The sequence below is a fragment of the Neltuma alba genome, unplaced genomic scaffold (assembly GCF_004799145.2).
Source record: "Neltuma alba isolate B1F8T4 unplaced genomic scaffold, ASM479914v2 tig00005722_pilon, whole genome shotgun sequence".
NCBI classification, from domain to species: Eukaryota; Viridiplantae; Streptophyta; class Magnoliopsida; order Fabales; family Fabaceae; genus Neltuma; species Neltuma alba.
Genome location: NW_021634207.1, coordinates 470,842 through 497,447, shown reverse-complemented (window position 1 = coordinate 497,447; position 26,606 = coordinate 470,842). Strand labels below are relative to the sequence as shown.

The following is a 26,606-nucleotide window of genomic DNA, read 5'->3' as shown; positions in this document are numbered from 1 at the left end:
ATACCAACATGCACCTCACGACACTGGAACCATGCTCTTAACAAGCTTTCTTTTGTATTTCGTTATATATATATAATGTGTAATTACTCTCTCATGATTGAAAAAAAAAACATAAACCTCTGATGAAACTCCGCATCTCTTCATATATTACTTATATTCCTTCATCGCCTCCCTAAGACAAGCATAAAAGTAATCTGCTCAGCTTCTTGCCCGAAGATGAAGACCTGTCTCGACCATAACATCTAGGGGGACGGTGTAATAAAAATGCGATTTCATATTTCCTGGCCTGCAATGATTTGCTTGTCAATGTAACTCAATTACTGTGAATTTCAAGGGGAAAAATAGAATAAGAGCTAAGGCGTGAACACAAGAAGTCTGGGCAAAAGCTAAGGGGTGTTGAAATGTCTTAACAATTCATGCTTAGAAAATCTCAAAGTTTCATTTGTGTTGCTTTTACAACCCATACAAATATACACCTTGAGCGGCATTTCTTAATATAAAATCTAATTAACTAATTTGAGTATATTAAGTATGTTAATTTAGTTGGCTAATATTTTTTTTTCTAAAACACTATAAACATCTTTCTAATTCTTTCTCTTTTACTTGATTATTGTTGAGAAGATATTAACAGGGTTAGTGTGGAAAAAAAAATGATAAAGACATGAAATATGTCTTACGTATAGAACAAATATCAATTCTCCAATTAGGTTATATATTAAAAATAAGAGGAGTATTTTATCATGAGTTTGACTCGTTTTAAATTGTATATACAAAATACAAGAATGTAAGACCAAGAAATCTTTGAATGCATAATGTACACATGCAAGTTGGACAGAAAAACGAAGTCAGTTTGCTGTTGCTGCAAAATGAATTGAGATTCTCATATCACTAAAAGAAAAAATTAAGTAGCCTCATCTAATTTTAATCTAGGATGCCTCCAAGTAAAAAAAAAAAAGGCATTGTATGTACAATTATATATTTTCGATCAGTCTAGAATGGCTTATAAATAGTTTTTTTAATTGTAAGTGACTTATAGAATATGAGGTAAATATAAATATAAAATTTTATCTTTATAAGAAATTTTAAATTAAATAACGCAAAGGGGCTTCATCAGACATCAGTGCAAAATACGCACCATACATTGTATATCTTGTAATTATTTTCCATTGTTTTTTCAGGTTTAATGCAATTTTGCGAAAAACCTATATTGATCAAGTAAATCAACGACTTATGTAAATTTCTTTACATTTACCTATTTTTATATCACTGCATATTTTCACCGCGTAGTTGGAATTTGGAAAAAGAAAAATTGAAGGAGAAACACCCCGGATGTCCACCTGGTGGAAAAAAAAAAGCTTTCTTATATGAACGTAGATAAATAGTCAGTGACCAACGGAAAAAACGGTTATCATTTCCCCTCACACACCAAATACGCCAAGCTCTAAGGCCCGACTATACAAATTAAGGAATTTGATGCATGTACATCTATAATCCATCACTTATACTTATAACCTATAAATTTATAATTATAAACAGGAGCAAACTCTAAAACCAAAACTTATACCCAGCACATATTATGTTTATGTCATTTTTTCTCGAATTTAATTTTGGGAACCTTCTATTCGTATCAAGTCAACCGATACTTGATAACTTGGGCAACTTTCAACCTTTATTTATTTTATACGTCACTGCATATTCTCACTGCATGGGGCTGAATTCTGTTAGATACTACATTAAATACTCCAATATTACCTCCAGCAACAAAATAAACACTCAATAATGTCTAGCTGTACAAAATATTTAGTTTTTGATCCCAATGAATAGTAACCTGGGCTGGCAAAAAAAAAAAAAAGTTCATTTCCTTCTCATGCCAAACACGCCCCTAGCCCTAGGGTTTAAATTAAAAAATGCGGCCAACGTCTCCAAAGTCGCCCCGGGGTTTTCGCTCCAAACTCAAACGCGGAGTGGACTGGAAAGCAAAAGACAATAATAGCGGGAAGGAAGAGCCTTTTGACTCCTTCACTTCATCCCGCTCTCGTACCCCTCACCCAAGCGAGTTCCACTGGGAAAAAAATGTCGGTGGACACCCGCTGCTTAAGGGTTCTTGGTGAATTCAAGCCATTTGGTTTGATCGCTGAAGCTCTCGACGGAAAACCAGCTGACGTAATTACTGACAAGTACGATTATTTTCTTTTCGATCCCAAAGTTGCTCGGGACCGCGACGAGGAAGATACCTACGATGAGGCTACTTCTGCATTGTGTAATCAGGGTGATCACGAGCTTTTCATCCGAGGGAATAGGTAATATCGTTGAAGAATCCTTTGTGTAATGCTTGAAGTAAAGTAGCAGAAAAATGTAGTACGTTAGGCCTGTACCTTCCACATTCAGTGTTACATCCAACGAACGTACTCATCTGTGACAGGATTATATGGTCGACGGGTTCAAGGGTTTTTAAGAGATTTACCTTGCGATCCCCAGTCGTTATGGTATGTATTTGGCTCCACCATGCTTTAGAAAATGTTCACTTACATTTTCTGCTGTAGTAAGCTGTGTATTAAAGATTGCTGATGAAGGAAAGTTATTGATTTCCTTCTCTAAATCTTCACATTCAGATGACTACCTTGCTATATGTTTATGTGCTATTGCTGACTCTTGGGGGTGCCCCTGAACGCCCATATATTTGGGGGAATATCTTTGTCGTGAAAATATTATGAGATAGAATATTTTTGTGGCCCCTCACTATGGTTGTCGGTTCTTTTCTGAATTACACAGAGGTAAGCTTAACAGCTTGAAGCAAGTAGGATCTAATGTGTGACCTCCCACAAGTAGAGAGAACTTGGTTTCCACTAGGCCATAGGACCACTGGCAATGGTTGTCAGTTCTACATCTTAATTTGAAAGGATGAATTTCTCTGGCAGATATGCAGTGAGACTGGAAGGCAGAACTCTTTGTATTGAAACAGCCATCTTATTGTTGGTCTCTTGAGCTTTGTTTCCTTTTGCTGCTTTATTTAGGGAGGATATCTTTCTCTCCTTTTGATGAAAGTATCATACTTAATTGTCTTTTCTGACTTGGCTTCAAGTTATATGGTCGTGGTTAAAATTTTTGCAACCAGACTATGGCTGCCATGTTATGTGCAGCTAGGCTGTGTGAAGGTAGATGACTAAAATTCTAAAAATATCAGAACTATTTTATTTTTCTTTCTTGTAGCAAGGATGATGATACCTTTTGTTCTGCTTACTGAAGTAGCTTTGTTCTGACCATAATAATCTCTAATTTTAGGTATGCTGGTGTCATCTGGGCCCTGCAGCCGAAGCTCTTCTGTGTATATTACAAACTGATTGTTTGACAATCTATAATACCTTGGGTGAGTCGGTAACAACTGTTCTCAATTATTAACTATGAAAATTATCTTGTTCTAGAGTTGATAGGACGAGCTCTCATGTTTGGCATGCCATCAAATGAGGATGACAAAATGCTTTTCCTGTAAAAATGTGATAGAAAAAAAGAATGGTTGGTAGATTGACCAAAGCTTATAATTTTTTATTACTGCAGCTGATATGCCGGTGTGCTAAGTCCAGCATAGGATCTGAAAGACTTAATTTATTAGAATTACCTTGACTCTTTGCTTTTCTAGGTTAGAAAACTTGTCCTTGCCATATGGCAATGAAGCTGGTTTGTGGCTTTACCGTTATAAAATTATTCAAACAACTGGAAATGAGCCTTTAATGTACTATTCATGGATTACTGCCTTAGTTAAACTGAATTCATTTATTTACAATTTTTTTTTTGGTGGCTACATGGAAACGGGGGTCCAATTTAGTTTTATAGGTGAAATAGTAACTTCTTCATATCTTCATGGCATAATCATCTCATGTTTCTTCTATTATACTTTAAGCAGATCCTACTTATGCATGAAAATGTGTGTGTATCTCTGTTCTCATCTTAGAGTGTATTCCATTTTCAATGTAACCCAATACCTTTTTTTTTTTTTGGTTACCAGGAGAAGTTGTATCTCTTCCACTTCCCCATACAATCTCATCTATATGGTCTCTTCCATTTGGTTTATTACTCCAGCAGGAGGTTGAAGGAAATATACCATCCTGTGTTCCGTTCTCATCTTCAAGCCCATTGCTAAGTGCACGTGATTCATGGCGCCCAAGAAGAGAATTTGGACACAGTCCACAGCACTGTTTTAGCCCCTATAGTGCGCCTAATCATATCCAAAAGGGAGAGGTGGCTACGATATCCTCACATCTAATTTTGATGGATCCGTTGGATGAACAGCAAGTATGTTATCACATCATGAGGCTTTGGCCAAAAAAATGTTGCAACGTTATCAGGATTGTTGCTGTGATTGTTTTTGGTGATATCTTATGACTTATTTACTGTGATATGTTCTTGTTCTGTTATCACTTTGTTGTTATTCGCTTACATATTAATTTTAGTATTTTAATTACCTTGACTCTAGCCAATCTTTATTGAAGAAAGAGGGAAATTGAACATAATGAAGGAATATGATGAAAAGACAATTTGGACAAGTGATCTGGTCCCTCTCATGGCATCCTATAATAAAGGTTTGTTGCATAAAACTCTTGCAATCAATTACGGATTTCCTTGGGATGTGCTTCTTATATTGGTGATTCTATTTTATACCACCCTAAATTCAGGAAAGATGCAGCACTCTCTGTGGGTTGCAGAAATCACTGGCTCTAACCATGATGAGGCAGGCACCAGTTTATTAAATGTTGATCCCGCGGGTGTCTTGCCAAAACGCTTGTCCTTTCGTAGAATATGGCAGGGAAAAGGTGCACATGTAGCTTCTTGTAAGGTGAATTTCACTCACTTTGATCGTTGCTCTATATATTTTTTGTTTGGGATCATAAAATGGTGCCACTTGTCCTGATTATTGTTGGTCTTGCATGCATATTTGATTGGGCAGTGCAAATTTACTAAAAATTAATGGGTAATGCACTTTATTCTCAATTGACATGGTGTTCTATCTTCCCATCTAATGTAAAATGGTTTCCATTATTGCTAATTTTGACCAAGAGTGAAGATCATGGAGTCTTACTCAAACTGGGATACTCTATTTCCCTTGAGGCTTAATAAATGTAACTCTTTTAATCAAATATAATAACTTGCAACCAGCATCAACCCTATCATGTGATATATCACGTTTTCAATTTGTATTTGCTAGTAAATTATCTTTTGATGAGATTTCGTAGTCATACTAGTGTTCCAGGTCTCAACAGAAGCTATAAAGCTATTTAGTGCTTGCAAGTTCATTAAAATAGGCAGATCCAGTTATTTTCCGTTATTTGCTCACATTGATTAGCTCTTGGCTTTAGGTTTGCTGTACTTATTTACAAATTTCAATTACTGTTGTCACTGCCAGCCCTTTTCTTTTGAATTTTCTTCCTGGGTGATGTAGAATCATATGTCCCAGAAATATCATGTGGTATATTGTTTCATTGGTTGATGAATTAATATGTCAAATTAAAATTCTTAGTTCATGAAGGGGGTTATGCCTCAGTATTTTTTTCTTCTTCTCCTTTTTTAAGATGCTGGACTGGAATGCATGTTCTTGCATTGTACTATTTGTTGGTTATAAGTTTGGTGTATTAGACATGCTCAATTTATTTTATTCCTTATTTTTAACTTTCTCTTGAAATATTTACTAGGTTTTCATTGCTACTGATGATGATGCGGCTCCTGTTGTCTGCTTTCTTTACCAAGAACAAAGAAAGTTGTTATCTGTACGGCTTCAATATGTAGAAATAAATAATGAATTTGTCTTCGATGTTAAACCTGATATGAGCTGGAGCATACCTGCAATTGCTGCTTCTCCAGTGACTGTTACTCAACCAAGGTAAAATAGGAAAATTTTCCCTTTTCAGTTTTTTTTGTAAATTAAATATGCTTATTGTGTGACATGATTTGCTCCACATATATGTTTTCCAGAGTGAAGGTTGGACCACTGCCATATTCAGACATCATAGTTTTAGCTCCAGAAAACATTCTGCATCTCTATGTAAGTAGTATACATGAGTGGCCAATATTGGCTTTGTCATTTTTAATTTTTAGTTATATTACTTTTTCTGTGGTTTCTTTCTGTGCGTGCAACATCTGGGTCTGCATATTTTCTTTCAACTTTCTGCTTAGTTTTTTTTTTTTAAACAGTTGAAATGAATCCACTGTTCTTTCTATTAAAGTTTTAACTTTTGGTTATTTTCTTTATTTACTAGCTAATTCATTAATTTTGTGCTCTCTCTCTTTTTTTTTTCCTTTCCAACCAACTTACTGGCAGGGTTTTGATCTATCATGTGACTGCTTTTGCGGAAGTTATTTATTTAATATTACTACTAGCTGGTGGTTCTATTGTTTTTTTGCAATAATTTGTCCCCCTGATGGCCATTAAGTAGCTAAAGCAGATAACTTCTACTAATTTATAGGAATCTGACCTATTTGCTCTTATTAGTCCATTTTGAGTGCAATTGTTTGGTGCACAGTTCAAATGAGGCTGAACTCTTCGTTGATTTGCCTCTATTACTTGGTTACGGTTTCTTGTATAAAGGAGGCTTTTTCTTTTGTGAATGACTGTTCAAAATTCAGATTGATCTTTGGTACTGTGGCTCCTTTTCGGATGCTTTTCCTTTTTAATCTCTCTTTTTTGGCCCATGACATCAACACTGGCTTTATCTTGAAATATCCTCATTCTTGGTGTATTTTGCTCGGGTGTAGTCTGGGAAGCAATGCTTGTGTAGATATATGCTACCTTCTTGCTTGAGTAAAGGTCAACTATCACAAGATTTGGAGTTTCCGGAAACAGCATCTCTCTCCCATGATATAAAAATTACCGGCTTGGCCGATGCTGTTGGTGGGCGTGTCAATGTGATAGTGAATAATATGAAGGTTTGTTTCAACTTGTGGATTATTTATCTTTCTCATTTGACACTGAGTTGTTATGTGCAAATTTCCTGGCAAGGGGGCACTGAGCGTGGTTATTTATCTTTCTTAAGAATTTTATGCATATTTTATGAGATGCATCTCATATTTCATATTTCAAGCATTTTTTTTTTGTTATTGAATCTTATTATGATTCAATACAATTTATGAATCATGAGTAGAATTATATTATTTGATTCACGATATGTATCATGATTTGATAAATATATGTCCTAGACACTTTATTTGATATTATTTGCACAAAATTTGATATTACTTTATTTCATGTGTAGATGTACAGATGCGCATTACGGCAGAGCCCTTCATCTTTATTAACTAATGATTGCATCACTGCACTTGCTGAGGGGCTTAGTTTTAGCTTCTATAGATATTTCCTTGGTCACCTCTGGAGAGATGGTGATCCTGATCATTTGTCAGACTCTTGTGTTGATTCAGAATGGGACTCTTTCTGTAGTGTAATTATGCAAGTATGCGGAAAATCTATCTTGATGTCTCAAAAGCATTCAACTCCGGTGCCATACCCAGCATGGGACTTCCTTGTTAGAAGCCAATTCCATAGGAACTTCTGCAAAATAAACTCCCTTTCTGGAATATCTTATGCAGGATCACTTGGTTGGCAGGAAAGAAATTCCCGCAGTTCATCTATCAGTTGTGCAGATAGTATTGAAGATCCCTTTTATTCTGGACTGTTAACGGAAGGTCTGGAATCTCTTCATGCAGTCTATGAGAGCCTAAAACTGGACAATCTTCGAAAAAGGTATGCCTTATTATGATTTCTTTTCATGCTTTTTCAAAGGAGGTGGAGGTAAATATTTGCCCAGCTGGCATCTTTGACAGGGTTATTTTGGTCTTTTTTTAGAAAGAGCTGGTTGATTGGGAATGAGTATGGAGAATCCTGTTGGCTATCTCGATAACTTTTTAGTCACAATGTTGTTTCAAGCTTACTAGCATCCTACTGGTGTAATTATAATGTAATTCTATATCTCACACACATATATTTTCCTGGCCTGAGTTTCTATAGGGATTTGGAGCTTTTAGCAGTTCTCTTATGCAACATTGCTGAATTTCTGCAAGAGGAAAACTACTTGGATCATTACACACGAGATTTTCCTGCCCTTTCTTCCCAGTTCCTGATGTCTAGAACCTCGATTTCCCGGAAGAGGAAAACTCCTCCAAATTTATTCAGATGGCTGGAGAACTGCTTGCAACATGGATATGCTTCTGCTAGTATTATTGATCTTCCTCCTCTAGTCCGTAAAGATGGAAGCTTTGTGGTGAGCTGGGCTAGGAAAATAGTCTCTTTTTATAGCATATTATCCGGTGCTAAATTGTTTGGGAGGGAGCTTTCTTCTGGCATTCACTGTAGCGTTGCTCCAGGATCACATTGTTCAAAGGAGGAACTAACTGTTTTGGCAATGGTAGGGGAGAGGTTTGGACTACAACAGCTAGACTCACTCCCCTTTGGTGTATCTCTCCCACTGCGTCATGTAAGTTTGACTTTACCCATGTCAAATTTGGCAATACATTGTCAGTTCTTTAAAAAGATTTTACACTGTTAGTTTCATGAAACAAACTAGAGAATGATGTAGTCCAGAAAATGAGCACAACTGTTCACTGCTTGTGAATATGACTCCTTAGTCCTTATTGATTTTATTACAATATAAAAATACAAGATACAGAATTTAAGCCTTCATTTGTTTTATTATCTTTTTCCTGAGTTTTTATGTTATGCCTCCTAGGCATTAGATAAGTGTCGAGATTCTCCTCCCAATGACTGGCCAGCTTCTGCTTATGTCCTTCTTGGTCGACAAGATTTGGCAATGTCATCTTTGGCACGTGAAAGCAAGCACAGGGAATTTGAAACACCGACCAATGTGAATGTAATCTCTATGTCCACCCCTTATATGCTAAACCTGCATCCAGTGACAATATCTTCTACTATTTCTGATGCAATGGGATTGGAAGGTGCAAAGTTTGAGGACACCGATTCAGTTGATGGGTCTATGATTGATGGTATGGAGCATATTTTTAACTCCAGCACTCAGTTGCGTTATGGCCGTGATCTGAGGTTGAATGAGGTCAGTCATGGCACTTTACACGGAAACAAGGAATTTCAAAACAGGTCCATTTTATCATATATAGTGATAGTGTAGTTTGAATCTCAATGGTGGCTTGTGTATGGAGAAAAATAATGGACATTTATGTAGCTCAATTCTTCTTTGGAATTGTATGGATGTTTCTTTAATTGCATTTTGAGTTATCATTGCAAGCTTGCCGCTTCAATTTATTTTTGAACTGAACTTTGAATTTGAATGCAAAGAAACTACTGGTTATTGTTATTATTATTCACTGCTGAGTCCAAGAATGTTTTCTTCAATTCTCTTTCACCTAATTTTAACCACAAAACATGTTGATAGAAAGAAGAGTTCAGCATTGCAGATGTTACCTTTTTGGACGTTAAATAATCTGGTTTTAATTGTTTTATGGTCTATTCTGAGAAATTCGATGTTAATCTGTTTGACTGTGGTATCCGTTATTACTGATTAGCGTATTGTTTTCACAGAAATGGTGACAATTGTGTTCCTCTGTCGCCTAGTATATGCTTGCTTTGCCAATATCGTGTTACATTTTAGTTGCTGTGCAAAGTCATTTGATGCTTCTTGTGATTGTGCACCAGTTATATGCAAGCTTATATTTTCTTTATTACTCTTCTTCTCTGCTTCTTTATTTCTTTATATTTATTTGGTCATAATTTCCGCTACTTTTACTAGGTTAGACGCCTTTTGTGCTCTTCAAGACCTGTGGCTATTCAGACATCTATCAACCACAGTGCTTCTGATCAGGACCTCCAGCAGGTATGCTGTAGTTTTCAAGATATTTGATCGGTGAATTTTTTACTTATTACGTGCAGCTTTTTTTTTTTTTTATTTGCTTTTGCAAGCAAATGATAATTGGTAAGTAATAATTAGTCTGATTGTGCATTTCTCTTGCTTTGATGTACATGTTACACTTTCATGAGCTTGTTCCTCTCTTTTTAAGGCTAGGCAGACGTTAGTGCTGTCCAACACATTCATACTCCCCCCCCCCCAATTCTTATATCTAGTCAATTTTATAGTTTTTTAAATATTATTTATTTTCATATAGTTTGATTTTGTGCTTATCATTTTATTATGTTTGATTATTCGTGAGATCAAGGAACTTAATTTAATTGTCAAGCTAAAAATAGTTTGACTTAATGGGTAAGATTAATATAACTGTGACAAAAATGGTTAAATTTATCTTGTTCTCAAAGTTATTATTATTACTATATTAAAAAAGGGTAATTTTGGGAGGAAAAATATATATCTTGTTCATCTGAATTGTAAGATACATCCAAATATATACACCAAGGGAAAGACAAGAGTGTAAACGCCAATAAATGATAACTAAACTATACAATCCGGAAATATTTACAATAAAAAGAAGAATTCCCACAAGAAGGTATGGCAACTTTTTTTGTTGTATGATTTAGAATTTTGACATCAAGTCTTACTAAAACTGCAGCAGCCATAGAAATGTGGTGACATTTCACTTCGCTCTTTATTTCATTGTGCTCATAACGAATCTAGCATAAGGTATTAAAGTATGTCATTTGTGAATCAATGATATCCATCATAGTATTTTATCATTCTAACAGCATTATCCCTGTTGGTTTTCTGTTTTTTCTGAGTGAAAACTTCATCATGTTACGTGATTTTATATCTGTCCTTCAGTCTGGAAGCATAAAATGTTCTGGTGCAAACTATAGTGTGTATATCTTGCCTTGTTTATTATATCTTCCCTTGATTGGTGAGCAATTTGTAAACTTGTTTGATATTTCTCTAAATTTTCTGGCTATTTTTTTAGAAGCAATGAACCCTGATAAGCCAGCTTAAATGTTAAAGAAGTTTGTTCTTGATTCTCTGCATTATTTTTTAAGTTGACATTCATTATTTCCCTTGCTGATTAAACATAATATTGTTTTTAGCAATCCTTACCTTTGATGCTTTTCTCATGCTTTCTGTGAAGGCTCAACTTTGGCACCTTGCCCAAAGGACCACTGCACTTCCTATAGGACGTGGGGCATTTACTCTTGCAACCATATATACACTCTTGACTGAGGTGCTTTTCAAATCTATGCTCCCTATACCTTCAAAGTTCAGATTGTAAGGTCATTTATGGAAATATACTTTCTGATTGGGTCTTCTGCAAATTTGTAGGCATTTACTGTTCCAAAGCTGGTTTTAGCAGGACGGTTGCCTGCCCAACAGAATGCGACTGTATGTTATTTTCATGTGCTTAAATGCCTTTATATTACCTGCTTTGGTTTGTCAAATTATTGAATAGGTTCTTGTATCTCTTTTAACTTGCACCATTCTTGCTTCTGATAGGTTAATCTAGACCCCAATATTAGAAACATACAGGAACTCAAGGCTTGGCCTGAGTTTCATAATGCTGTTGCTGCTGGACTAAGACTAGCCCCTCTTCAGGTTAACTTCTTTTTGGGGGGAAAAAAGCTTTCATCTAATGTGAATATGTCTTCTTGTTTGTATGTGAAGCTTTTCACGAATTTTTTCTCTCGATAGATGTATGTGTTCATTTATCTCCTTTTTCTTTTGGAAAGAATGATTGTTTTATGTGAAGCATTGAAAACATTCCAACTTCTATTAAAAGTTTCACAAGGGAAAATGATATGACAAGCTTAGTGGAATCCTGACTTTGTGTAAGGTTTCATCAATCTGTAATTGACCAAGTTTAGGCCCATATTCTGATTATATAACATACTAAGTACATAATGCATTCGTTTCAATCTTCATCAGAGTATCATAGGTGTCCAGGGCGTTACAGTTGCTGCTGCTACTCACCTGTGCCATCTTTATGTTTGGGTTGCCAGCTGCTTCTTGAATTTAATGCATGGTTCTATATGAGAGTACATTAGGGCTTGTACAAAAAGAGGCCTAAGCTTGAAACATTAAACGATTATGCCAATGTAATGGCATGCTATAGATTCTAATTTTTGGCTGTTTGGTATATAGAATGGAATGAAAAAACAATTTAGTAGGAAAAATCTATAGGCGAGAAATGTTTCTTTTGTCTCTTGATAAAAAAAGTAATAGAAAGGGACAATTAATACTGAGTAATAATAAAAGTTAAACAGCTTCTTGATGATGCATGTGATTTTTTTTTTTTCCCTTTTCAGGGGAAAATGTCAAGAACATGGATCATATACAATAAGCCTGAGGAGCCAAATTCTATTCATGCTGGACTTCTCCTTGCTTTAGGATTGCATGGATATTTGCGTGTCTTGAACATTACAGACATATACCAGTATTTTTCTCAGGTTTTGTTTTCGAGGCAACTGTTTTCTTTGTTATCTTAAATGTTAATTTATTTACTTCATTTTGGGTAAATGTTGTAACTCACACCTGTTAAAGGGAAGTTATTTTGATGTTTGGAAAACAGTGCATGTTAAGTGAAATCTAGCAATTATTGAACATGGGCCAAATCTTCCATCTTTTCCTTCTTCTTGTTGTATTATAATCTCAGGTTTTGCTTACTGTTTGACATAAATTTCTTGTCACTTCAATTTCCTAGGAGCATGAAAGCACAACCGTAGGGCTAATGCTTGGTCTGGCAGCTTCTTATAGAGGTACCATGCAACCAGCAATATCAAAGGTGAGAAATTATGCTAAACCTCTCTCCCAACCAATTCCAGAGAAAAAGCATTTATGGAAGATCGTGGTCCACAGACAAATGATACCCTCGTAGCATTGAGTGTGATGCACAAGATCTTTGTAACAGCTGTGGATAACTTTATAATTGCTGTTGTATTGAAGAATTGTTTAAACTATATTTTTTAAGTTTTGCTCAAATAAGTTAAAGTTAAATATAAATAAGATGATAATTGTAGTGGAATATTAAATTTCAATGGCAGTGGGTGTCAAAATCGGACTTTCAAATTTGGATTCCCTTCCCTTCTCCTTCCTTACTGGGCACATCCTATAGCTATTTAAACTCAGATTTTTGCTGCATTCGTTTCTATTATGGAGTGCATAACTGCAGCACCTTTCACACTTCCCCTTCCATACATTTAATAATGTTCTGAACCAGTCAAACACGCTTTTCAGAGCCTTCATGTTCATATCCCTGCCCGGCATCCATCTTCCTACCCAGAGTTAGAGGTTCCAACTCTCCTTCAGGTATTTTCCTTTCTCCTGCTGTGTTTATTCACTTGAGACTGGAGAACAGAAATGCTCTATTCTTCAATAGAAGCTCAGCTTGTGCACAATAGTGTATTATTTATTAGTATCAATTATTATTAATGTAGCAACCTGATGATTATTTTTCAACTCACCACCTTTTGTTTGCAGTCGGCAGCCTTAATATCAGTGGGTATTCTGTATGAAGGTTCAGCGCACCCGCAGACCATGCAGATTTTATTGGTACATATTCTTATCATCTCCTATGGTTTGGAAAATAAATAAATAAATTTGAAGGTTTCCCTTTAGCCTCAAAGCTATGAAATTTTCGTATTCTAAAAAAGTGCAAATGGATCTTGTTGTAGCTGGTGCTGTTTGCACTACCCACAAGTCTATTTCTTCTTCAGATTATTTAGTCAATCTTTATTTGTTGAATTCGTTTTTCTCTTGAATATGCTTGTTACATAGTATATATTTAAAAACTGATTGGTGTATTTACTCACCTCTTTTCTGATTAATGTCATTTGGGTTTCACTTGTCTTTTTCCTCTTTCTGTTAAGTTCAATTAGCTTTTGGCCTCAGAGGTTCAATATGTCTGCATCATCCACCGGTGTATTTGTCAGTTATTAAAAGAGGTAGTTTGCTTGGCATGACTCTCTTTAGGTGGTTCATAGAGGTCTAATTCGTTAAACCTGCCTCAACAGAAGAAAATCAAATGCCTTTCATGTTTTCATGGTTGAACTTAGTTCTGCAGGGATGCACTTTCTCCTCTAGTTGTTACTTTAATTCCCTGTATTTGATATTCAACTGCATGTCATATCTTTAGGGTGAAATTGGCCGTAGAAGTGGAGGTGATAATGTTCTTGAGCGAGAGGGCCATGCTGTTTCTGCAGGATTCGCTCTTGGTCTTGTTGCCTTGGGTATAAATGCTTAAACTGTTTCTGCATCTCTTGGGTTGCATTTCAATTTTTTTTTTTTTAACACTCTTTAAAACCGAGGTATGTTATCTGAAGGACGGGGAGAAGATGCACTTGGTTCCATGGACACATTTGTGAATCGTTTATTTCTCTTCCTTGGTGGCAAAGTTTACAGTGTATGCTGCTAATTCCTGGAATTCTCCGCTCCTTATATTTCCTTGAAAACCCAAGATTTCTTTCTCCATTTTGAATAGTCTTAGAGACTACGATATTGTAATCTACCATTAGTGTTTCTTTCTGCTTGACGCTATTGGCTTTTTGCATCAGGAAGGATCTCATCTCTCAACGCTGGCAATGGATGAAAACCGCAGTTCTATGCAGGTTTTGTGAACACCCCCCCCCCCAAAAAAAAAGAAACAACTGAACTAAAAATGTATTATATTTTTTTGATTGAAATTCTTGCCAAATAACTATTATGGACACCTTTTTACCTTATAGATGATGGATGGAACAACTGTCAATATTGATGTCACTGCACCTGGAGCTACCATTGCTTTAGCGTTGATGTTTTTAAAGGTATTTCTAGCAAATCCACCCTATAGTAAGTTTCTAGAGCCATTGATTAGTTTATCTTTAGTCTCTAGCTTTAATGATTGTGATGAATGGCTTGAGTTTTATGTTGACTAGGAGTTCTAAGTAGGAGAGGATTAATGCAAGCCTTAATGGTAGGTTGGAGAGCATGAAGGCTCTCATCCACAGTTTGTTGATGATGCCATTCTTTTTCTTCCTGATAACAGATAGAATTTCAAGCACACACTAGCATTGCTATCATCATGATGAATGTATGTGATCTCCGCATCAATCTATCCCGATATGGGTTGGTTGGGAGTAATATTCAGGATAAGTTCATGGGTAATTTAGTCAAGTTGGCTGGTTGTGCAGTGGCATACTGTCCTAAACTTGTTCCTTCGTAGGGCAATTTGTATGCTGGGTCCTTTTAGGCTGCTCTTTTGTAGAGTATTCAAAAAAATTAGAGACTCAGAAAGAGGCTTACTTTTCACTGCGCGGGGGCAAAACCTTAGTTCAGGCTTGCTTTTCTCGTTTCCATTAGATCATCTTTCTTTGTTTAAGATTGTGTTGGGGTTGGTTGGCAAAGTTATGCGGGACTCCTTGGGATCTTGGGGTGGTGAGAGTAAAAGAGATTGCTTGGCTAGTTGGGAGACATGTTGTAGGTTGAAGGAAGATGGAGAATTCGGTTTAAGTACTTTGGTATTTAACATCATCTCCCTGGTAGCTTAAGGCTTTGGCTTTGGAGCGTACTTCTTTGTGGCTAGGTGTTCAGGATTAAATATGGCGTTTAGCCAAATGGATGGGATGCTAATCTTAGGATTGGTGCAACTATAGCAAGGCCGCCATCGCCATTTATCAGTTTGCCTTATCTTAATCAGACTTTCTGTAGATTTGCATGAAGCTGTTTTAATTTCGGCCTGTGATTTTTCATAGACAGGATCAGAGGCTATTGTGTCAAGGCTTTCAATTCCTAATACACGGTTTGACTTGCAATATGTGAGGCCTGACTTCATAATGCTTCGTGTCATTGCTCAAAATTTAATAATGTGGAGCAGGTTTGTGCAGTTTTTGTTTGCAATAATTGACTTGGATTTGTTTTTCAATCTTTTGATCCATTTTTTATGGTTGTTCTTTTTGTAGTGTTCATCCCTCAAAAGATTGGGTTCAGTCCCTGATTCCTCAGATTGTCAGAAATGGCGTTGAAGTACTTGAAGATGATGTAAATGACATTGATGATATGGATGCTGAGGCTTTTGTACAGGCTTATGTTAATGTAGTGGCTGGAGCTTGCATATCTCTTGGTAACAAAATGCTCCTTGCTGTATTTGTGAGGGCTCATGCCAGTGTTTCAAATCTCAGTTTCATTACATGACTTCTTGATTAGTTTATTGCCTGAACCTGTATTTTATCTTTAGAGAGAACAGTTTTGGACGATTATGCTGGATTGTAGTAAAAAAGCAGATGTGGACTGTATTCATCTCGTGGCACATTGTTACATGTGTTAAATATAATGCTCATGAATGGTTTTATTTTATAGCTCTTAGCCTCTAATGTGCTCCTCATGTAAAGGCTCTTTGTGTTCTAAAACAAAACATGCACCCTAACTAATGATAACCTTCAATTGAAACTTGGAGAGTAGGGAAGGGAGGATTGAATTCTTAGTAGCTTGGTTGTTAAGGCACTTTAGCACCTTGTTGAGAACCTATTCAGCCTGCAAGGTTAAGTTGTTAGGAGAAAGCCCTGCCAGGTTTTGTTGCACAGCTATTAACATTGTTAATCATGGCAGGGCTGGTGTTTGCTGGAACAAGAAATGAAAATGCGCAGGAACTACTATATGATTTTGCCATCTACTTTCTTAATGAGGTCTGTCCATGATATTATAATGCCTAATTATTCAATGCATATTTAGTGATTAATTATGATTGGGCTTTTTTTATAAAAAAAAATTCCCCTACAGTTTTTCAGTGTCAGTTTCTTAAACCTTGTAGATCAAGCCTATTCCCTCCACAAGAGGAAATTCTTTGCCAAAGGGGCTCTCCCGATACATTGATCGTGGCACCTTGGAGATATGCCTTCACCTCATCGTTCTCTCCCTCTCTGTGGTATTTGCAATTCCCTTCTCCTCTCTGAACTGGCAGGTTATTAAGATTGTGGCTAAGTCTCTTTTCACTGAAACTTATGCATACCAGGTGATGGCTGGGTCTGGACATTTACAGACTTTTCGATTGCTGAGGTTTCTGAGGAACAGAAATTGTGCTGACGGGCAGTCTAGTTATGGTATTCAGATGGCAGTAAGTTCTAGGAGTTGTTATGTGTAATAATTTTCTAAGTGTAATCCCTCTCATGATGACTTGATTTACTCAGCTAGAAATGAGGGAGTGCAGATTGTCATGACTGTACAAAAAGTTGATGCTAAGGAGTTGGTAAATAGGAACAGAAGGATCTAATTTAAATATTGTTCCCCCCACCCCCCCCCCCAAAAAAAAAGGCCCGGGCCCTACAAATAATCTATGGTGTGCGATAGCAGTCGTTTCTTGTCAAATGAACCATGTTTCTGTTATTTTCTTGAATATCGCAGGGTGCTAGAGCCATCCTTGGCAAGAGAGTGGTTTCAATATCGTTTAATCAAAAGTTGAGCTGCGTCTACTTTTCCGAGAGAGCCTTGGCCTACTGTTTCTCCAGCCTAGCTCCAGTCATTAATCAGTGAATAAATTATTTTTCCATGACTGAAACATTTTTTTGGTGAACACTATTGGGCCAAAGATAGTCCAATAAGCCTCAAAATCTTTCAATGAGTGCGGATTAGTGATTGTAGAGGAAGACTCTAGATGCTCGCTATGCTTTGATTATTGGCTTCATGTTACATTTGAAGAGATGCATGAAGATATGAAAACCTTTATTTAGCATATTGGCATGCCTGGAATGGGACAAAGGGTCCTAAAATCATTTTTGGTGTTGATTTTGTATGGAGTGTGATATTGTTTGGGGTCTTGGTTTTCGCTTGTGTTTTGCAACAAGGAAAGAACTTTTTGCAGTTAAAATTTTAGTGTTTTCATTTTTATGTTTCTAGTTGAGTGTTAGGTTTCTTAAAGCAGGGGCTACAACAGCATGCGCTGGTGCACTGCTTTTGCGCAAGCTCCTTCCTTCTCCTTGCTTCTGTGCACATCTTAAATTTCACAATCTTCATTCCTCTGGAGTCTTCTTAGCTGATAACGTATAGGACTTTCATATTTGATGGAGAAGTATCTCCAGCAGGTTCAGCTTATGCTTGTAGTGTGTTTGTGTGTATAATCTCAATAAAAACAGTGGGTCCTTTGGAAATTTAGCTATATCGTGAGAGAATGTAGAAGACTCGCTCTGAACCTCATTCTTTACTTGGCAAGTTAATCATGGTGAACGTAATTTCCAATCAAGCAATATCTCTGAAATGTTCGATATTTCCTTGTTTTATTAAAACTGTAATTTATTCACATTAAAAAAAAAAAAAACTGAAGTTTATTACTAGTTTCTTTAGTTTCAATTCTAACCTAGTACTCACAAATCTACTATTGTAGGTCAGCCTAGCAATTGGCTTCTTGTTTCTTGGAGGTGGAATGCGGACATTTTCAACAAGCAACACTTCCATTGCTGCTTTGCTCATTACTCTTTACCCACGGTTACCTACTGGCCCAAATGATAATCGTTGCCACCTACAGGTAAATTAGATCATAAGAACCACTTTCCAAGTAAAATTTTCATTGATCATATAAGCTAATTAGTGCTACGGAGGTTGATTATTACTGTGCATCTGACTGTCATTTTCATAGACGTAGATCTAATGCATGATACTCTAACGTAATATCTGATGAATATCACATGCACATAATTCAATCAATAGTAGGGGATTGGCAATGCTTAAACAGTGCAAAACTGAGGGAGAAGTCCATTAACACTCGATCCAGTCTTGCTTTATGATAAAATGCCATTCTAATTTCTACACAATCTTAGGCCTTCTCCTAGTCTTCCTTCACTGCCATGATAGTACTATCACTGCTATGACAGCCTGCTTTAGACCTTCACTGATAAAGGCTCTTCACACGATTTGCTAAGACTTTCAAAACAGTCTTGTAATTTATGGCACACAAGGATGATGGCCAGAAATGTATGAATAGATATCTTGATTTTTGATACCACAGCATTCCTTGTTTCAGAATAGGTAGAAACAACTCTGAATAGTTCAAGAGTTTATAAGGGTCCTGGTGATGTAAACAGAAATGATGGCTGAGGTTTAATTTCAATTGAAAACTCGTAATTTTAAGCTTGCAGCTTGTGATTGATGTCTTATTTTACATTTGAAATGTTTGTTTAAGGCTTAATTTTCATTTTACATTTTTCCGTTTTCTACTAATTGGTTGCACACACAAACCACACTGATACTGTTACAGGCATCTTAAAATTTTAGACGTTATCATAGCTTGCATGTCAAATTGGTTAGTGCCCATTCAGTGCTCCTTAGTATGATTTAAAAACTTGTTTATTTACTCAATTCTTACTGCACATGTCTCCTTTTCTATAAAGCGTGGTCTTTAATTTTGAAGTAAGGAGGTCGTTATAATATGTGTAGGCTTAGGGGACTTGTTGTAATTTACATTTTTTTTTCGGCAGGCATTTCGCCATCTATATGTCCTTGCAACTGAGGCACGCTGGATTCAGACAGTTGATGTTGACACTGGTTTGCCTGTTTATGCTCCTCTTGAGGTCACAATCAGAGAAACTGAACATTATGCAGAATCAAGTTTTAGTGCGGTTACTCCTTGCCTTCTTCCAGAACGTTCTATTGTAAGTTTGAAAGATCTTTGAGTGAAACAATGTGGGATGCGGCAGTCTCTCTTGTGTTTATATTCCTTCTTCCTTGAAATCTTCCGTTTCAAAGAACAATCCAGTACACTGGTCTTGGAATTAATCTTTCTTTCTGTTGCACTAGAGAGATGCAATTGTGTATCTAAGTATTTTGGGGATTATGCTTTGATGGTTACAGTTGAAAAGAATTCATGTTTGTGGGCCCCGCTACTGGCCTCAACGAATAGACTTTGCCCCTGAAGGTGAACATTTATACTGTTCTGTTACTGTATTCTTTGTTCGGAGGTGTTTTCTGCCATATTATCTTAAATGAATAACCCAATGCTGTCCATTTGGTAACAGATAAGCCTTGGTGGAATTTTGGTGACAATGACTATCCATTCAATTCTGGTGTTTTGTATATCAAACGAAAAGTTGGAGCCTGTTCATATGTTGATGATCCAATTGGGTGCCAGTCACTTCTTTCCCGGGCACTGCACAAGGTTAGAAGCGGATAAAGTTATTCTATTATGTTTGTAAGTTTACTATAGTGTTAGAGAGAATTTAATCCCCCCCCCTCTCTAATCTAGGTGTTTGGTTCAACAAGTATGAAGGCATTTGATCCGACTACTGACAGTCATAGCGAACCTGGTTCTGTTACAGTTGACCAGTTGGTCAGTACCTTCTCATCTGATCCTAGTTTGATAGCTTTTGCACAGCTATGCTGTGACCCTTCCTGGTATAATAGGTGAGCTCCTACATCTAAATCATTCTGTCTAATTTACAAGTTTCTTAAATACTATATTTTATAGATGTAGTACCTGGTTACGGATAACAAATTGATGTTTTTATTAAAATAAAATGGTGCAATGAGACAAACATAGATCCTAATAGTAGATATAGATGAAGGCTGTTCTGTTTCTCTGACTGTTCAACCGTATTTTATATTCCAATTCTATACGATGTCCTTTATTTTGGATAGCATTCTAAAATTCCCTTGCAGGTCTGATCTTGATTTCCAGGAATTTTGCTTGCAAGTATTATTTGAGTGTGTTAGCAAGGATAGACCGGCTCTTTTACAGGTAGGAGAATTCTGGGGGGATGGGCTGTTTTGTATTTGAAGTTCAAATGATGATGATGCAATTTAGTGTCTTCGATGCTGGTTGCGTTACCTAAGATCTTATATTCCTTATACTGCTTATTTCGTTGTGATTCGCATGGAAAGTTTTGAATTCAGACATATTTGTAATGTCTTTTCAAACTAACGTGCATACATGCTTTTCATATTCATAAATAAATGTGATGATGCTGTGCAGGTATATTTGTCATTATACACTACAATTGGATCAATGGTTGATCAGGTTGCTACGGGCACTATTGTTTTTGGTGACTCGCTCCCTATATCTGGTTTCAAGGTAAGTTTCTCTTACAGACCTTTAGTGCTAAACCATAGACATCTACACTAAGTTACAGCTTTCTATAGCCGTTTATTTATATTTCCCTTTTCTTGGTGATATGATTCAAAATGGGTGGAGCTGGAGACGCTCTCCCCTTCCAGTAGTCATATTTCACCCGGGATGAGTTGTGATTGATCCTTTCTGTCAGATTAAAGTTTCACTCCTTCATTCTAGCAAAATAGCGATTTTATAATCAGGTGCTAATTTATGCTGCAGATTGCTCTTACTTATATTGAGGCATCAATGACCGGAAAATTATCTGGTCCAAGGGGAGGAATTGTCCAACCGGTCTTTGTGGCTTCTCTCAAGAAGCAGGTGGAAAAACTCCTAAATTGTTCCCAGGATCTGAAGGATGATTTTCATAATTATGTGAAGTCGGGGAAGTGGCCTGATGGGGAATCCCAAGAGAAACGTTCCATACTTCTTTCTTGGTTCCTCCAGTGGTTTGGTGTACCTCCTTCATCCGTAATCCAGACAGCTATAGAGAGTGTCAAGCCGAAGCTTACGCTGTCTTCAGTTCCGTTGTTGCGTCTGTTCTTTCCAAGCACTCCTATCAATGTTGTTAATGAGATCGATAGGTGTTTGTCCTGCTCTTAGGCCAAGCATTTGTTTCATTGTGATGCATGTTAAGTTTTCGGCTAATCAATATATTAATATTTAACCAAATCATTTCTACCTTGTAGCCTTTTATTGAATCTTTTTTCAGCAATTATTTAATAAAATTTCAAAATCTAAAAGCAAAATTCTCTTACAATATTTATTATTGAATGAATGAGAGTTTTACCAAATGGCATTCATTTGTTTACAAAACTAGGGGAACCGATGCAGAAACTATACTTTACCAAACTACTAGGACGCATGCTGTGAGGTATAATTTTATGGGCTTTTAAAACATAAGCTGTTGCCGTTTCACATGTGCACTCGGTTATTTTTTGTTTTGATACCCAAAAAACTGTTTTTGCGCAGTCAGATAATTTTATTTTATTTTTAGTTATTTTGCATACAGTAAAATTATTTTTAATATACTGTAAAATCATTTTTAAAAAACTAATACAAATATGATTTTTTTTTAAGATACATGTAGATACAGATAATTCAAGTCAGAACAGCCATTATAGTTTTTCCATTATTCTTATGTAATTTTCTGATTTTATTTATAGGGCATATTTAATATGTTTGATATAGACAAAAAAATCTTAAACTATACTAACTTTTTATTAAAATATAATATCTTTTTAATTTTATTCCTATTTAATACATGTACTTTTAAAAAATAACTATCTACACTAATAAATGAAAGCAAAATAATATACTTATACTAAAAATTTAATAACGTGATTCATAAATAAGACTAAGAAAAGTTTTTCTTTGTGTTATAAATAAGCCAGGAGTATTTGCTATTAATTGGCGCCAAAACACTCTAGCATGGAAACACGGTAAATTATATTGTTCACCGTCCATCTTTGAAATTTCATTCATGAATCGAGAGTGGTAATCATAAATTTCGTATGTCGCACTTATGATTTTTATTTTGGGATTAAACCTATCTGAGTTTTTTATATTTTTAATGAGTTTTGATATTAGTTTCTATATTTTTTTGTTTTTCATTCATATATTTTAAGTCTTCTAAAACTTTGATCTTATAAGTTTAATTGTGTTAACTTCGTTAATATGGCAATAATATTGTTGAGTAGGATTGATGTGTGCTTACTTGCAGAGATCAAAATCAAATCTTATTTAAAATATAGAAATTAAAACCAAAACTTATTAGAATTATTTTAAATGCACAAGGAAATATCTTTTGAAACTATTGTCAGCCTAAAATTGTGAAATGGAAGTGGCAATGGGAAATATCTTGTGTTATTTACAAGTTTTTGTTTAAAAAATTGTCTGGAATTTCAACCCGTCCTCATTAGAGAAGTTGCCGGTGATGACAGGGCTGCTACGGGAAAAGTTGCCGGTGACTGATGCTAATGGTAGCAGTGGAGAAGGGTGGGAGAGGTGGCATTTTCATGATGATACATTTTATATTTTTTGGGGAAAAAAAACCCTGATCCTCGACAATAATTTCCAAAATTTGAGATTCATCCCAGTAATTAATTTCATTCTATTGTCTTTATTTGCCGTTTCCCCTGTAAGCTAGGAATACTTATCTTTCGTATTTGTTGAAATGTATGAGGTGATGTATTTACCGTAATACCATTGAAAATATATTTTGATCAAAAAATGTGATGTGAGAGAGAGAGAGACACACACAGAAAGAGAAGCTTAAATATAATTTTTTTTTCTTTGTTTTTTTTTTTTATACAATTGAGTGGTGATTGCACCGTGTAACAGAAAACTTCATCTGTAACAAAAGAAAACTAAGAGAACAGAAAAGGGCGGGAAGTTGAGAGGCAAAACGAAAGGGGAGTTGTAGAAGGAGAAAGAAGAAAGAGAAAGAAAAATGTACGGAGAAAGGAGGATTGAGGGAAGTCAAGATAGAGAGAGAATACGGGTATAAAGGAACTCATTCCAGGTATCGGGTAAACCGGGAAGGCACCAATGGATACAATCGGCGAAAGTAGCCGGGTTGGACTGTTGCTCCGGCGTCAAAATCTTGCCTTGGCGGATGGTATAGACGGAAGTATGCGCATCTTTCCGATATTCCGACAAGGTAGTGATGTTGAGGAAGTTCACTCCCACCTTCATGCTCCGCGTCACGTTCTGAGCGATCACCAACAGTCCACGATCCGTCCCCAAGTTCAGTGGTCTTGATATGTTCGCCACCGGCATCGTTTCCTTCGCACATTTTACTCCATCCGGGTTGCCCCAAGCCTCACTCCTACGTAACATTTCATTTCATTGCGAAGAACATTACTAATCAGTGAATAAATATCTGTATGCATGTTTCTTCCACATACATACTCATATCACTTACTTGATATGAAGAGGGGACATGCTGCTGAAGAAGACCTTGGTGCGGTTTGGATCAACGTTATCGTCCACCCATTTAGACCAAGTCCTCAGAACCCTCCCGTACGCTATTGGCCGAGGCACTTCATCGTACTCACTGGACCCTTCAGCGAAGGACCCTCGTCTGTTTTTCGATTTTTTATTTCGTCGTCCCAAGACACAAGACAGATATACAACTCAGTTTCATGTGGTGGCTAGCTTCGAAATGAAGATAGTTGAGAGAGAAAATGGGTGATATTAGAGTGATCCAGTGCTTACAATACTTTCATGAATCCGGAATTCATCCACCATATGTAGGTATTGAAGACGAGGTAGTCGACATCCCTCCAGTGCACCCCATGCTTTTCGATCGTTTCGGGCATGATTATGCGGTTCAGTATGCTGTGCATCGCCGGATCGTCTGAATTTGATTCTACCAGGAATGGGGCCCAGTAGAACTCCACTGTAGCGTTGTAGTCCTGCACACACAGACGCGGTTAGTAAATTAATCCCACGATGATGAAAGAAGAAAAAATGAATCCCTTTAAGCAACACGGCCCCACACTTTTGCCCCTCTCATACATTATTTGTCCTTTCTTAACTACCACAAAGACAAGACTGAGCGCTAATCTTCCAAAATCAGAACTTGCAAACAAAAGACGTGATGGCGTGGATTTTTAACCACCGATTTTATTATCCAATCATGTGGCCCACATTCATGGGCAGGAATGATTCTCTTAGTTTGACTTTAACTCTGATTTGACAAAAAGGTTTATAACTGAAGGTAAAAACTTCTTCACTGTGGCCATTGTCTCATGCTTGAGGAGTTCAGATGCTCTGGCATAAGCCCCGAGGAAAAGGGAATAAGATGAAGCAAACCTCAATTCTGAAGATGGTGAGAGAACCGTTCTTGCTTAAGCTTTTTCTGCCTGCAGGAATCACAGACTGAACTAGACATATTATTGATTCCCACTGGTTTCTGTTCAGTGAATCTCCAACAAACATAAGCCTCTTCCCTCCAAGCTTCTCAAGCAACAGTCTTGGCTTGAACCTTGATATGTTTACACAAATGCAATCGGTTAGAAAAATCACTAAATGAAAGTTTAAACACACACACACTAAGGAGGAAATTGGAGAAGTATTTGAGATTGGTAGGCTACTTGGGCAAAGAACAGTCTCTAGGCTGCCATCTCCAGCTCTGATACATAGAGTCAGGTCTTCCGTTCTTCATGCATGTCACTTGTGCTGTGAGGAATTCGCATTTGTCTTCTTTGTATAAAGGATGGGTCACGTTATCAAACACCCATTCCCCTGTAAACAAATCACACTCTTCTGGCGGCAATTCGACGACGTCCTCCGCTTCTTTTTCTTCTTCTGCTTTCTCTTCCTTTAAAACTGTCATTTCAGTCTTCTCCTTCCCCTCCTCCTCCACAATTGGCTTCACATCGATCGCCTCCTGGGTCTCCTCTGATTCCTGTTCTCTAAAGTTCTTGGAAACTGTGACTGTGAGAGTACCTTCTGCATCTTTCTTGGCAATCACCTGAACAGAATTAGCTGGTTTAGATTTCCCCCCGGGGATTTCTTGAACTTTGAACCTTGAGAATGGGAACTCCGCGATGGACTTAACGTCCTCACTGTACATGACCATTCCAAGGAGGAAAACGATGAAGACTGCGACAAAAATGGAGAGGCCATTGCTCTTGCGACCCTTCATTCCTAGCCCCCCTGTTTCCGAGTTGAAAAGAGGAATCTTGTGGGGGCGAAAAGGGTTCATGAGAGAAAGGACAGGCTATGGCAATGCCTTCGCAACACCGAGGCAGAGAGAGATAGAAATATAAACAAAGAGAGGAACAACATTAGCAGGTTCGAATCCAGGAAGTAGGTTGTGCAATTGTTTGTTTAATTGAGGGTTGGTGAGAGGGGGTTGTCTTGAAGAAACTGGTGGAGGGTGAAGACTTGTCTTTCTCAATTTCTCGAGTTCTCTCTGTTGTTGTTTTTTTTTTAATGCATTATAATACCACTGGGTGATAACCACTCGAAGCTCGAGAGGGAGGGAGGGAGGAGTAACCTCAAAGCCTTCAAAGTGGGTCGCAGTCTGAATCAGTCGAGAGAATGTGAAGATGGGAGCGTTATCCTGTTATGCTTCTTCGGCAGACTAGGTGTTGCTGTCTTTCAGGGTCAGATTGCAAGGCAAACTCCGGTGGGGAGAGACAAGGAGTTGCAGATAGTTCAGAGGTCAACATATATGGTCAACAAATATGTGCACACTTAGCGATAGCGAGGCAGATTAATTAATAAATAAACTAGTGGTTTCTTTTCATTAACTAACTCGGCTTTATATATATATATATATATATATCCCTCCCTTTGCTGGAATATAGAAATGGGAATCAGGGGCATTGGTGGTTGCCTGGGATTGGCACATGGTGTGGTTGCCTTCGTTGATGTTTCTGGTGAACCTTCCTTTTCTGTTGGCACTTAAAAATATCTTATGTTTTTGGCAACATCTATAAGCTGAGCTCCTGGAATTTATAATCATTGTTTTAATAATAATATAGCAAGAGAAACAATCCTTGCTTTTCACGGCATCATTAGTTGTGGGATATAAATAAATAGTACTAATTGCTAATGCACGAGAAAGATGCCTTACATGTTAAAAGAGAGGGAGATTTCCTTTTCTGTTTAATGTAAAGAAGCGCCGCTGGCCAATAATGTTTGAAGAA

At 36.9% G+C, this 26,606-nt stretch overlaps 2 protein-coding genes across 3 annotated transcripts; one reads left to right on the top strand and one right to left on the bottom strand.

Annotated features, from left to right (window-relative positions):
* Positions 1-1,976: 1,976 nt before the first annotated feature.
* LOC114748473 (anaphase-promoting complex subunit 1) lies at positions 1,977-21,692 on the top strand. Of its 2 annotated transcripts, none has more exons than XM_028936885.1 (37): positions 1,977-2,300; positions 2,423-2,486; positions 3,283-3,367; positions 4,004-4,290; positions 4,472-4,577; positions 4,671-4,831; positions 5,685-5,872; positions 5,965-6,034; positions 6,745-6,915; positions 7,242-7,726; positions 7,991-8,456; positions 8,709-9,091; positions 9,746-9,824; positions 11,017-11,109; positions 11,208-11,267; positions 11,379-11,477; positions 12,188-12,328; positions 12,583-12,663; positions 13,116-13,187; positions 13,359-13,430; positions 14,014-14,107; positions 14,201-14,280; positions 14,432-14,485; positions 14,603-14,680; positions 15,608-15,729; positions 15,815-15,975; positions 16,461-16,537; positions 16,663-16,776; positions 16,864-16,965; positions 18,229-18,369; positions 19,319-19,492; positions 19,692-19,755; positions 19,856-19,995; positions 20,083-20,240; positions 20,496-20,574; positions 20,809-20,907; positions 21,166-21,692. In XM_028936885.1, the coding sequence occupies exons 1-37, from the start codon at positions 2,074-2,076 to the stop codon at positions 21,544-21,546; spliced, it is 5,508 nt and encodes a 1,835-aa protein (XP_028792718.1). In that variant the 5' UTR covers positions 1,977-2,073; the 3' UTR covers positions 21,547-21,692. The 2 variants fall into 2 exon arrangements, with proteins under 2 accessions (XP_028792718.1, XP_028792719.1); XM_028936886.1 differs by having other exon boundaries at positions 2,074-2,300; positions 8,709-9,047; positions 9,741-9,824.
* Positions 21,693-23,237: 1,545 nt separating this feature from the next.
* On the bottom strand, positions 23,238-26,034 carry LOC114748497 (protein ESKIMO 1-like). The gene is made up of 5 exons (XM_028936928.1): positions 25,044-26,034; positions 24,763-24,934; positions 24,163-24,362; positions 23,870-24,028; positions 23,238-23,773 (listed from the first exon to the last, which is right to left on the bottom strand). Exons 1-5 carry the CDS (start codon positions 25,655-25,657, stop codon positions 23,425-23,427), a joined length of 1,494 nt encoding a protein of 497 aa, XP_028792761.1. The 5' UTR covers positions 25,658-26,034; the 3' UTR covers positions 23,238-23,424.
* Positions 26,035-26,606: the final 572 nt, after the last annotated feature.

What these genes read in the sequence shown, in the direction of transcription:
- LOC114748473 (XM_028936885.1), top strand. Translation starts at nt 2,074, where the DNA reads ATGTCGGTGGACACCCGCTGCTTAAGGGTTCTTGGTGAATTCAAGCCA. An exon ending in AAAACATTCTGCATCTCTAT is followed by an intron (nt 6,035 to 6,744) that starts GTAAGTAGTATA and finishes GCTCGGGTGTAG; the next exon opens with TCTGGGAAGCAATGCTTGTG. An exon ending in TAAGACTAGCCCCTCTTCAG is followed by an intron (nt 11,478 to 12,187) that starts GTTAACTTCTTT and finishes TTCCCTTTTCAG; the next exon opens with GGGAAAATGTCAAGAACATG.
- LOC114748497 (XM_028936928.1), bottom strand. Translation starts at nt 25,657, where the DNA reads ATGAACCCTTTTCGCCCCCACAAGATTCCTCTTTTCAACTCGGAAACA. An exon ending in AGAGACTGTTCTTTGCCCAA is followed by an intron (nt 24,935 to 25,043) that starts GTAGCCTACCAA and finishes AAACATATCAAG; the next exon opens with GTTCAAGCCAAGACTGTTGC. An exon ending in TCACCATCTTCAGAATTGAG is followed by an intron (nt 24,363 to 24,762) that starts GTTTGCTTCATC and finishes CTGTGTGTGCAG; the next exon opens with GACTACAACGCTACAGTGGA.